This window comes from Centruroides sculpturatus, unplaced genomic scaffold, assembly GCF_000671375.1.
Source record: "Centruroides sculpturatus isolate CEXI.00-Female unplaced genomic scaffold, Cexi_2.0 scaffold578, whole genome shotgun sequence".
Classification (NCBI taxonomy): domain Eukaryota; kingdom Metazoa; phylum Arthropoda; class Arachnida; order Scorpiones; family Buthidae; genus Centruroides; species Centruroides sculpturatus.
The window spans coordinates 161452-175554 of record NW_019384924.1 but is presented as its reverse complement, the minus strand read 5'-3'; the positions used below and the strand labels follow the sequence as shown (position 1 = coordinate 175554).

Below are 14103 nucleotides of genomic sequence, written 5' to 3'. Positions count from 1 at the left end.
CGGATAGAAAGCGGACTGTGGAAATTTATAGGTTTATAGTTATATTCATTTTTTTTTCAAATTGCAGCCAATAATCCAAAACTGTATAATCACAACAACGATTTATTTATATTACTGCGATCTAATAACATTTTCTTTTATTATTCTGTTATTTCATTTGTGTGTCACGGCTGATATGTATATAATTTTTTTCTCAGAAATTCATTCATGCAATGACAAACAGGATTTCAACTTACTTCCACGAATTTACACACAAATGATTTCTATATTATATTAAATACTTTATCCGATTAATTATTTTTTTAATTTTCTTGACCACGGGTCTGCAATTTCTATTCGAATAAACATGATGCGCGTGATGGTTAAAACCAAATAAAGATATAAAATAAGAATAATTCGTTTAATTTTAAATTTAAGAAAATATTTTTCCCACCGTCTCATTGTTTTTCTATAATTATTTCTATTCTTTCCATTATTTTTATATTCTAGTAGAAGTATATATTTGGCCTGTGTCCATAAAACCGAAAAGATAACATATCAGAAGATTGTCAGATATTTCGGCCGGATACTTATATTTCTAAAATATCATACAATACATATTTTTCTTTTTTATTCTGATGCTATAGAGCTTTTTTACGTTTCCTTTAAATTATCTCTTTCATTAGATGTGAGCCAGCGCGTGTTAATTAAAAAGATAATTATAAAACTAGAGCTAATAATATAACACATATCTTTCTTTTCCTTCTGTAGATGTTGGGGACTGTAGAGCTTCCTGTCATATTAGAAAATTTATATTTTGTGCCTTGGTGAAGTATGTTTGACCCGTACATTTAATCACAAACATTAAAACTGAGTAGACTGTAACTTCTTTCTAGACATATTTTATTATTTGTTGTATTGTAAACTTAATTTCCATTTTGTCATATTCTACTATAATTAATTTTGTTCACGGAGTTTCTTCCATAGTTCATCCCACATATTGAACCAATACAAAACTCCATATAAATAATTCTTTTTTAGCTGCATAAAAGAACATGAAGAGAGCACTTATTTATTGCAACATCTTTACAAAGCCGTGCTGCAAATTTTAATCATAATTTTTTTCCTTTGAAATTTTTGATAGACATATGAGATTACATCGCCGTATTTCTATCGGAATGTCTGTGAAAGACTTTTGACTGATAAACCTGAATTCATTTAGTTGTAAAAAGTTTATATTACGCTCTTTCTACCGAAGTACATAATTAAAAATATTGATTTCTCAAAGAACATTTAATACTTATTTAATTAAGGATGTAATTTATATGTTTGCAATGAATCGTTATTAATTACTGACAAAAATATAGATAATTCTTATACGCTAATAAGCGCAGAAAACACATATAAAAGTAATAGTTATTAATTAAAGTAATAACACGTGAAAGCAATATAAATTGCAGTTGTTTAATGAACCGGAAATAACATATACTTTTAAAAATTTAGTCTCTCTGNGAAAGCACTGTGAAACTCTCTCTAGAGCGGTATAGAAACGCTGTTTGTGTAGTTTTTGTCCATTTTGCTTCTTTAATAAATTGTTATTTTTATTAGTTAAAAATATGGTAGACTCCTTTACTCGATCTCGCCCTTCACCTTATCGTCGACCCCAAGCAACTCTCCTTTCACTCACCTGACGTATTATCCTGACAAGTGAACGGGAGCCTTACGCCCCCGTATTCACAATCATAATGTTTATTGCGTCAACCTATTAAATAGATTAATAAATATTACTTTTACATTTCTATTCTATGGATACAATCGAATATTTAATAAATATTTAATTCTTCACTCATTTTTAACGAGTTATAGCCATTTAAATGTAAAAAATAAAAATGCATGACGTGGTTTTCGAGAGTCCAGCCCGTTGTCACGCGCGTGAGGAGTCAAATAGAAATTGCACACTCACGGTAGAATTATTAGAAGGTAATTAGCATAAATTACAAGGTGTTGTCGTGTTTCATCTTCGCTCCCGTTCCAGTATTTTGTGTATTATTTTTGTATTGGTTTTTGTGTATTATTTTTCAAATTCATTTACTGTAAACAAGGCTAAATTAAACATTTTCCTTCGCATATTAAACGTATAATGATTTATTCAATATAATATTGTTTGTGTCACGCAGTTACTTACGAAATTCAGATATTTTCGAAGATTCTGCATTTTTCCTCCAACTTAATTTATAAATAATACTCGATATTGCATGTATATTTGAAGGTCGTAGAAGTCACGTCAAGCTTTTAGTTTAGCAGAAATCAAAAATATTTGTAATTATAATATTTAGGTTTCATTCAAAAAAATCATGTGAGATCCGGAATTTTTGTGACGGAAATCGCTCGTTTATTAACAAACAGGTTAATTAATTAAACTTTTGTTTATGTAACGCTTTAGAAGAAAAAACGATTTTGCCCGGGATTGTGTAAACTTTCCGGTCATAACTAGCAACATCTATTGTTCTCTGCAGAACTTGCATCTCATCTTGCAAGAAGGTTTACAGTTAGCATCTAAATGTCGTCATTTGTTGTAGATCCCTGGAACACCTATAACCCCTAACCTATGTACATCCGATCACGTGGTGGAAATTCCCCACTAAAACGGATTAAACACCGTTCTTCCCCCCTTTGGGGGGAGTCTCTGAACAAACGCCGGATAGACGACCCGCCGAATTCCGATCTCCGATGAACCTCGAATTAAAGCATCGCTAAAGTCGCGATATATGTAATTTGTGCCGTATTTGTAGATTATCACTACCTATTCCCTTGGACCGACATTTTAAAGGCATCCACGTTCAGAATCGTCAAAGGGGACGGCTATAAGAGGTATGAAAGCACTGTGAAACTCTCTCTAGAGCGGTATAGAAACGCTGTTTGTGTAGTTTTTGTCCATTTTGCTTCTTTAATAAATTGTTATTTTTATTAGTTAAAAATATGGTAGACTCCTTTACTCGATCTCGCCCTTCACCTTATCGTCGACCCCAAGCAACTCTCCTTTCACTCACCTGACGTATTATCCTGACAAGTGAACGGGAGCCTTACGCCCCCGTATTCACAATCATAATGTTTATTGCGTCAACCTATTAAATAGATTAATAAATATTACTTTTACATTTCTATTCTATGGATACAATCGAATATTTAATAAATATTTAATTCTTCACTCATTTTTAACGAGTTATAGCCATTTAAATGTAAAAAATAAAAATGCATGATGTGGTTTTCGAGAGTCCAGCCCGTTGTCACGCGCGTGAGGAGTCAAATAGAAATTGCACACTCACGGTAGAATTATTAGAAGGTAATTAGCATAAATTACAAGGTGTTGTCGTGTTTCATCTTCGCTCCCGTTCCAGTATTTTGTGTATTATTTTTGTATTAGTTTTTGTGTATTATTTTTCAAATTCAGGTAGTAAAGCTTTGTTTAATTTCTCCCGTGAAAGTAATAGACTCTGCCGGTTCTTCACTGTGAAGTACAATATATAAACTGCTAATTTTTTAAAATCCTTTTAATACTTTGTTTTCAAAAACTTCCTTCTCTGTCAGTAATGGGTTGAACAACTAACATACAGTCGACCCCCTATAATTACGGTCCCTATAATTACGATTCCTATAAAACTACGAAAACATTGTGACCGGTATCCGTAAAAACCAGTAAAAGCCCCCTATAATTACCTCAAACGTCATCGGGCAGCCGAACTACTTTCCCTCCGTACTGCCACACTACGAAGAGATTTCTATCGTCTGGACAGTATTATATAAATTATATATAAATTAGGTACTGTATATATAAATATATATTAACTTAATTTATTGTAACTTTATTATAATTATATATATATTTTCCGCCGCGTAGCGTTACGCTACGGAGATTTTATGCTAACTATCGTCTGTACAGTATGTAAATTAGCTACCGTAAGTCTAATACNGGCAAACTAGACAATTACAGTTGTCAATGGTCTGATCCGAAATGAGCTTCAAATCAGTATATAGACTTATATTTCTTTATATTTGAATTTAAATGGTTATCCTCTAAACCAGAGGTCACCAAACTACGACCTGCAAGGTCAGCTCATCTGGTCCACTGCTGCTGCACTGTGTCACAAATCAGCTAAAATATAATTATTTATATGGAAATATCATAGACTGTAGATAAACTTACCATGTAGAAAAAGTTAAAGTAAAAATGCCAAAATTAGTCCAATTTGATTTTTGCATCTGACAGTAATATAATATTTAGGAAAATTACTGAAATAAAAAATTTGGTGACTTTTTGCGAGTTTGGATATCTGAGTGCTTTTTATGTAAGTACCTACAATGATGTTTCTAAGAAAAGCGATTACGAGCTTGCTGCAGCGATCATGTTTGTGTATTGGTAAATAAATATATTGGTTGTCTTTATTTTTTGTGTATTAGTATACTCTATTGAACAAAATTGTTATGTGGCCCTTGTTTGTCCTTCTCTCAGTTATGTGGCCCATTGTGAAAAAAGTTTAGTGACTCCCTGCTCTAAATCAATGAGCTATCATTTATTGACACATAGAGAATACAGATAAAATTAAGTATCAGGATCGGATTGGTTGGAAAATTATCAGTATCTGAATTGTATTTACAGAATTCATTATTGTATCATCTCTAATTTTTATTTATACAAGTATAGTATATTGATAAGTGCGTAGAGGTACATATTCATTTTTTCACATTTTTTTATTATTTAAGTAGATTATTCAAATACTAAAATACCTATTTATTGTACCTATTGATGTTTTAAATTATTCTGTAGAATTTCACCAACAGAAGAACAAGTACAGCAACGTAGTTTAGATTCTGCAAGAGAATTTGAACGGCGTTTTCACATTAGTGCAGACAATGGTGAAATGGAATCTCAAATTCCAGAAGAAACACCTGTACAGGTATAAAAAAAATAAATTTATATTAACACAAAGAAATTTTATTTTTATTTCAAAGTATTCACATAGAAATCTTCATATAAATATTATTGTTATGTGAAAATTTAATCAGTTAAATATAAGGAATAAAATTGATCTTTAGATCTGTATTTATTGAATATTTAGTGCAAACTTTAATGATATTGATGGGTTTTGTGTTTATTTTGTGATGTATTCTACATATAAATAATTATTTAACTAACAAAGTTAAATAATTCTGTGATTATTTAATTTTTTTTCTTTTAAATATTATTGATAAGTTATAATTTATGTTAAAAATATATAACATGTAAATCATTATACTACACTACATCTGTACTTAATTATTGCATTTTTATTTATTAAGTCACCTACAGAGTTATCATCGCAATTGTCTGCTCAGTTATCGCTTGATGGATTACCTGCAGGATGGTCACTTCAAGTAGCACCAAATGGAAGAGTGTTTTTCATCGATCATAATACAAAAACAACAACTTGGGTAAATACATCAGTGACTTTGTATTTCATTTTTATAATTATGTATGTAAATCCTATTTTACCTTTGTTAAAAAAAGTTAATTTTATTTCAATAATTAGATTTAAATGCTTCAAAAAGTAAAAATTAAATTGCAAAAAAGTGTAGAAAAGAAAAACATTCTGTATTAAAAGGGTTGTAAACATTTCTAAACTATATTCAGTTATGTAAAAAAGTATAGTTTTAAATACTTTTAATACATACTATGAATTCTATAAAGTTACTTGAAGACCACTACATATAAAAAATTTCATTAAAGAATTTTCAAAAATTATTTTTCTCATGCTTTTGATGGACTTTTATACATAAAAATGTGTAAAATAGATATAATATTTAGGTTAAATAATATAGATATTACTGATTATTATAGATCATTTAACATTATCATATTTTTTCATCTTTCTATTTTTTTTACAAATTAGACTAATATTTTTGTCTACAAGGAAGATTATTTTCACATTCTGAAATTACTCTGTGAAATTTATTATTGAATTGTTAAATACAGCATTGTCATTGAAGTTTTTAATTTATTTTCTCTTGAAAAAAATTCTGTAAATTTTAAAAATGGAGACAAAAGAGTAGTATTAGTATTTTGAAATATTATTTCATTGTTAGCATGAAATTTAAACAAGAAATTTTTTAGCGGGACTAATATATAGTTTGAAATAGTAGGAGGAAAAAATTCAAATAAATCCTTAATAACAAAACTAAAAGCATTATGGCATATTAATCTATCTTGTATTTAAAAAAGGTTAATTCATAGAAAAATATGGAACAGAAATATTAATTTAGTATTTAAGATGTCTACTCAGACTTATTTTATTAATAGGACTTATTATATTGACGACTTGGTTCAGACTGTAAATAAAGACTGTTTTTTCTGATAAGTTTTCTTAAATTTGCTGAACCGAGTCGTCGGTGTAATAAGTCTTATTAATAAAATAAGTTTGAGTAGACATCTTAAATATTAAACTATATGATAAGGACACAGAAGCATATGATTTAAGAAATATTAATTCTTTTCTTAAAACTGACTAATATTTTTAATTAATAAGTTATATTATAAGAAAACATAGAAGTAAATCTTTATAATGTGTAAATTTGATAATTGTTTATAAGTATAAAATTTAAGATATTGATATTTATTTATTTTATTTTATTAAAATGTATGAATTTTTGTGTGCGCTTTGATTTCTGTGAATGAAAATTTTTATCAATTATAATATTTCAAAAATATTTATGCAGTATATTTATAAAATTTTCCTGAAGGTCGATCCTCGAACTGGCAGACCAAGTCCTCTTCCCAATCAAAATAATGTGCCCAACAGGCCATCATTTAGTAGTGTGGATGATCTTGGACAGTTACCAGTAAGTTAAACATTTTATTACTGTTTTTGTTGGTATCATTACTAAGTATTCATTTGAATTAAGTATTGATTTAATTAAGAACTAACAGAACTATATTGACTATTAGTTTTTCTGCAAAATTTCATCTTTATATGACATTTATGTACGCAATGATTTATTTTATGATTAATCTGTGATTAGTAGATAAATATATTTTTAATGTAATGATAATCATAGACAGAGACAGAATGCAGCTTATTAATGTGTATATTTTCTTATTGTAATTAACCTATGATGGATTTTTTAAATAACTAAATTTGTTAATTATATTCACTAAATTGATAATGTGCATCTTAATAACTTAACTATCAATAAATAATTTTCTGGAATTTATCTTTGATCTCAGCACACAATGCCAAAAATATTTTGTGACTGATTATACATGAACAACATAAAACTCTACACATCTGAACAAGCCTAGCAAAATCACACATTAGAAGTTATACACAGTCACTTACTCCACTGACAATTCAATAACTGTCAGTGGAGTTTGGTCTAGACAAATGCAGAATAATTTACATAGGTAAAGGAATCTTGAAGAAAGATGAATTTGTACTCAGAAATGAAGGTATCATTGAATCATGCTTGCAGGTGAAATCTAAAGATATTTAAGATTCCAACAGGCCAACTCCTAGAACATGCAGAAATAAAATAAAGATTAACAAAACAATATAGCAGTATATTAAACTTAATACTAACGACACGGTTGAATACAAATTACACTGTTAAAGCAATCAACACATATGTTGTCTCAGTACTGACATATTCATTTGGAGTTATACAAATTGGACAAACAGAAGCAGAATAACTTTAAAAGAAAACATAAGCAACATTAACAAAAGATAACAAGCACCACCCTAATTTGTCTATGGAAAGATTGACTATTTATTGTAAAGAGGAAGGATGAGGCCTTACAGATATTTTAAACTTGGGACTACAAACAAATACAGACACTGCAAGAATATTTCTATTGAAAACAAGAAATATCGCAATTACACAAAGTCATAACTCTTGTAGACAAAAACAGTATACCATTAAACTTAAATAACACTGATCTGGATATGACAAGTGCACAAAATGCACAGACACCATCAGGCAGAAGTTGCTCTACAGTAGGCATTCTAACAATGTCAGCCAGTATCTGGTTGATGAAACTGTATGAAATTTCTGGCTGACGTATGGATGCCAATTTGGAGAGATGAAGAGATTTATGACTGCCTTACAAGACCAGAAAAAAAAACTACAGAAAGCACATCTTAAAAGACATGACACTCCCAGAAGACACCATTAGGAAATGCCATGTCATGCACAAGATTATACAATGCATTATGTCAGGTTGTAAGCTTTTAACACAAATTGACTGCTTTTATCAGCATACCCAATTAGCAAATATAATATGTCAAAAAAAACTACTATGCATCCAGGAATCATACTACAACTACACTCTTCAGACATTCATAGAAAACAACACAAATAAAATATCCAAAATCACAGATAAGAACAAAATTGGAAGCATTTGATTTTTGTACTTGAAGAAGGTCATTAAAAATGACAGAAAGCATTCAAATAGATAATAAAACAGCTGCATATTTTAAAAGGTTTTGTTTGAGGTTTAGTTGTAATTACAGATAAATTCATTCCAACAGACCAGACATCATATTTGTTCACAAACAAAACAATCACATGCATTATAGACATAGCTATTCTAAACATCCATAACATACAAAATATTAGTAATACATGATTGAAAAATTAGTAAATATTCAGAAATTGTCCACAAATAAATAAAGTGCATTTGGACAGTGGGTGAGTTACATATTGTTCCAGTAGATCTTTCTTGCACAGACATCATACCATATACGCTACACAAGTCTTGAAGTATTAAGGCTTCACAACAGCACATACATCACTACATACTACAGAAAGCTGTCATATTAAATACATGTCACATTGTCAGGATATTCTTAAACACAGATATATACATGAACAGCATATAAACAAAGCATTTGTTTTCTATAGTTATGCCTTGAATTTGATCTAGGCATTAGTATATAAAGTATGCTTTATAGGATATACTCCACCAACACCATAATAATTATCAGGATCTAATAATTTTAACAGCATTTGGTAATTTTTACAATGTGTGATGCCAATAATATTAATTAATTATAATCCATTACGTAATTTTTCAATAAGTTTTTTTTTGTATAATTTTCTTGCAATGTGCATATTATTATTTTATTATGTGTAGATAGTTTTAATCAGTTGGCATTTACATAGTTTTAAAAATATTTTAGAATAAATTAAAATTTTTATAAGTAAGACACCAAAATTTTAATGAACTCTGTGTTAGTTTTTTAGTAAATTGTGTTTTTTTTTTTTTATAAAATATATGTTTTATTATTTTTAATTTATAGGAAGGATGGGAGGAACGTGTACATACTGATGGCAGAATATTTTTTATTGATCATAGTAAGTTAATGAATATAATGCTTAACTTTTTATTTAAAAGAACAGATTTTCCTTTCATCTCTTAATACAAGCTCATTTTTATTAAATTTTAATATAAACTTATGAAATGTAATAAAAATAAATAAATGAAAAATGATGAAGATGCAATATTTAAAACAATGATACAGTCAGAAAGGAAGGCATGTGATACATTTTTGTTTTTTCATAATGTATGAAATGCATAGAATATTATTGTTTTCATAAAAATTATATTTAAAAATTTTTATAGCCACATTTGAAAATAAAGTAAAAAATGAACCTTGAATTGATATTTTATTATAATTTTATCACTAAAAATAAATTTTAAAAAGTTTAAATTGTAATAAAGAATTTATTTGAAAAATTTTTAATTATGTATTTAAAATAAGAAAAATTTATTGTTTTTCTTTTGCACTTAATTTTCTCAAAAAAGTAAATAAATTTTTAAATTTAAATAGAACTAATTATTATTTTTTTTTGATATATTAATTATAAATTTATCATCATATTGAAATTACTTAGAAAATCATTAATGATTAATATTTGTAGTTACGTTAAAAATTTTATTTTTTTTTTCAGATACCAGGATAACGCAATGGGAAGATCCTCGGTTAAATAATCCTAATATTGCAGGACCGGTATGTTTATTTCTTATTGTATATTATCCTCTGACTTCTTTATAATGCTGCTTAAAAAAGAAAAATTCAAATTCAGTTTTAGTTATACAATAGATTCTGCTTATTGCAACCACCTTTAAGATTAGCCTAAACTGATGGAAACAGCCAATTGATAACATTAAGTGGAGTAGATGTACTATTAGAGGAAATCCTGGATTCATTGACTCTGATATTACAACATATTGAAACAATAAAATAAAAGTGTTTAAGTTTAAGATTTAATAAATTATAAAGTCAGCAATTTAAATTAGTATATTTTGAGCAAATAATATGATTAGAAAAACAAATAATGATTAACATTTAAAGCAATGATTAAGACTGATGACAAGAATTAATAAAATTGCATGTTATCAGCCATTTATGAGACAGGTAGTATGAAGAGAGAGAGCTTAAAAAGTTTCTTTACTCAAAAATGATGATAACAGTAACCTACTTCTGAATACAATAAACAAAGATTTTATAATATATTTAAATTCTGTGTTTTGGAGCCTGCTAATTTTGATATTAACATACAAAATTATTCATGATTATAATAAGTGAAAGCTACTATATCTAGTATATGATCATTTCATAGCTTATTACTATATAGAATTTAATGGTGTTTAAAGTAGCAGGTTGTAAATACAGTAGAGCGTCGATTATCCGGATCAATTGGGGACTGGGGTTATTCAGAAAATCGATATTTTGGATAACGGATTATATACAAAAAAATATATTAACCTATCCGATGTTGAAATTTTTCTCCATTGCGTGTCGCTTTGCGTTGAATTTTCGTCGATGTTAAGCCTAACGTAAACTTTTTAAAATAATAGTCGTGACTATTGTATCGTTCAAAATTAATTTATTTTGTACGAACAAAATAAATATATTGAAAAATATAAAAACAATAAAAATGTATACTTCAGAAGTTAATTTAGTATCAAAAACGTAAAATATTTGAGTAGCCCAAGACATAGCTAAAGATTGCAGTGCCCCAGCACTGGCAAAAATTTAAATTTGCCGACTGGAATTCTTTCCAATAATTGACTTTCGGATAATCGATGCTCTACTGTAGTGCAATTAGTGTTTTAAATTTACATGCACAGATAATAAATATCAGAAAATTTATACTTTGTTACAGGCATTATTCATAAAAAGTTCAAGAAAAGATGAAATTTATAATTAAGACCAGTCAGAAAATTTTTTGAATTTGTCATATGCATTTAATATTATGCATTTAATATAGTTACATGAAACAATCAAATTAAGTAAGTTTTGTATATCTCTGAAAGAGAAATTTCTTGCTTAACAAATTATAAAGTTTAAATGTAACAATTTTGAATAACGACTATTCTGCATAGATTACTCTTATTAAAATTTTTTTTAATTCCTTAGTTAGAATTGACAGTTCTTTATGTTAATAAACATTTTGTGCTTTTGAATGTCAGTTCAAAATCTGTGTGTTAAGAAACAACATTTTTCAAATTTACAGAAATTTCATATATATCCACTTCCATTATTGATATATCTGTAGATATGTTTAATAAAATTTGTATGACCATTTATCAAATTAAATGTATAAAATNAATTGTCTCGTCTACAACGTTATGTTATCTGTATCTTTGTTTTGTTCACATCATTATCAATCTTAGTTTTTCTACCATTGTTGTCGGAAATATCTTCAAAAAAACACTCAGCCATTCCTTATGATCCAAACAGTCCTTCCCATAACTCAAATAAATTGGTGAATTCCAAGGGAAACCAAATATTCATTCCTTCCATTGAACACAGAGAAAATGTCAATGTACAGGTATTTATTTATAACATAAAATAATTTTGCTAATATTTAAAAATTACTGACATTTTATATTTTGTTTGTGTAGATTGATGAGAAATCTATAAATCAAATTGTTCCTCCTATAGATATTAGAGAATCAAGTAAGTATTCTAATTCAACTCTATAAAACTTCATTAAAATATTATAAGATGATGATAATTATTTTATAGATCAGATAAATGAAAAACAGAAAGCTGTTGTTAGAGCATTTAAACATGCATGGAAAGCATACAAAGAATATGCTTGGGGACAAGATCATCTAAAACCAATTAGTAAATCTTATCATAATTGGTATGGTGTGGGTTTAACATTAATTGATTCATTAGATATGATGTATATGATGGATCTAAGGGAAGGTGAGTATTTTATAAGATTATTCAAAATTTATAACTATAATAATTAAAGAATTAATTTTTTTCCATTTTAGAATTTGAAGAAGCCAAACAGTGGGTCCAAGAAAAATTAGATTTTAATATCAACAAAGATGTCAATTTGTTTGAAACAACTATACGTATCTTTGGTGGTCTACTCGGTGCATATCACTTAAGCAAAGAAAAGATATTTTTGGATAAAGCAGTAAATATATCTAAAAATAAAATTCATTAGGAAAATTTTGTTATAAGGAAGACTTCAATTATTGATTTTTTTTTTTACTGAATTTTGATTGATCTTGCTGATAGACTTCTTCCATGCTTTAATTCTCCTTCCGGAATCCCATATTCAGATATTAATTTTTTTTTTTACTTATTTTATATATCATTGTGTTCTTCTATAACGACCTTAAACAACTCGAGTTATCCTTGAACAGTAATATTTCTCCTAAAGATTTCGTCATCTATGTTTGTAATTATGGAATAGAATTTATAATTCTATACTGAAATATTGTATTCAATACGGAATATCATAAATACTAAACATTTAACATTTAATTTTTAATAATTATTAAAAGTACGATGGCCTGTCTTACGTATTTTTAACAATTATTAAAATTCAATGTTTAGTAAATGCAATATTCAGACATTGCAAGGTATTTAAATCAAATTTTTCTCGTATAATTTTTAACTTAGGAGTTTTTATATATCGGTTGAAGACCTAAAATTTAGAATAAAATAGCAGAATATATTAAACAATAATGGTTATGTTACGAAAATTTCTACCTTTTAAATGCTACTAATTAAAGTGTTTATTCCGATTATTACATTGTTATTTTTTACAATACATATACATATACAGTATACCTAAACTGTGAAGAAATATTTAATAAAATCGCATCATAACAGTTAATAAATCAAAAATATAGCCTATTGTCACTGTTTGATATTTATCCTTTTGTATACAGTATTCCGAATTGCCTGATTGAAAATACCCTCACAGAGTAATAAACATGTTAACTTTTTAAATTAATGTTTGTTATTTTTGGTATCATTTTCGAGGAACTTGTCATAATCCGTCTATAAATTAATGTTGTTTTATTGTTTTATTTCTCCGGACTTGAGAAAAACTTCCCCGCTTCCCTTCTCAACGACCCTGATCCAACGTTATTTTTAATTTAAGGATTATCGTAAAATAATTAATTAGTCTTTCATTTTGAAAGCCTGATGGACGTTGAAGTAAAGATCCATCTTGAAAGTCCAGAAGAGCTAGATGAAAGTTCCTGCAATATTAGGAAGTTGAAATAATTGCTTTGATAGTTTATTTTTTAAAGCATTTAATCGTTCGGTTTGGTGTAATGGAAGACGGCAACGAAACACGTGTGAAAATTTACAAAGCGGTGGCTCCTGGTAAAGCTATTTTATGGTACCAGACGCACCAATAGCCAACTATCAGTGTTCAGTAGTGTAACCTAGCTGGCTACAAGTAAAGAGTATTTTCTGAAATAAATTACTTTTATCCTCTTAGAAATTTTTAAGAATAAAAGAAATGCCTTGTCATTAATCTGAATACCCTAATGCTCAGAAATTTTTATACCGTGTTTCCCTGAAAATAAGACAGTGTCTTATATTAATTTTTGCTCTGAAAAATGCGCTAGGTCTTATTTTCAGGGGATGTCTTATTTTTTCCAGGAAGAAGAATTCACATTTATTATTGAACAAAAAAAATTCCCAAGTCGAACTTAGACGAGAGTGACGTATATCCGGTGTGTCGAACTGTCGCCTTTTTATGTCAACATCGGACTCGATGACCAATTAGTGCTTACTGAACCGTAGCACTATGCAAATGTCATGTGGC

The 14103-nt window shown here is 28.0% G+C and overlaps 2 protein-coding genes across 2 annotated transcripts; both read left to right on the top strand.

The window, feature by feature from the left end:
* Positions 1-4784: 4784 nt before the first annotated feature.
* LOC111631891 (E3 ubiquitin-protein ligase Nedd-4-like) lies at positions 4785-10714 on the top strand. Its single transcript, XM_023376226.1, has 5 exons — positions 4785-4934; positions 5317-5448; positions 6754-6852; positions 9309-9363; positions 9961-10714. The coding sequence occupies exons 1-5, from the start codon at positions 4899-4901 to the stop codon at positions 10062-10064; spliced, it is 426 nt and encodes a 141-aa protein (XP_023231994.1). The 5' UTR covers positions 4785-4898; the 3' UTR covers positions 10065-10714.
* Positions 10715-11628: 914 nt separating this feature from the next.
* On the top strand, positions 11629-12678 carry LOC111631894 (endoplasmic reticulum mannosyl-oligosaccharide 1,2-alpha-mannosidase-like; the record flags this gene model as incomplete). The annotated part of the gene is made up of 5 exons (XM_023376229.1): positions 11629-11847; positions 11921-11975; positions 12045-12230; positions 12302-12450; positions 12538-12678. Coding segments are annotated over 5 exons (750 nt in total), but the record flags the coding sequence as incomplete, so codon positions are not given.
* Between the last annotated feature and the right edge of the window lie 1425 nt (positions 12679-14103).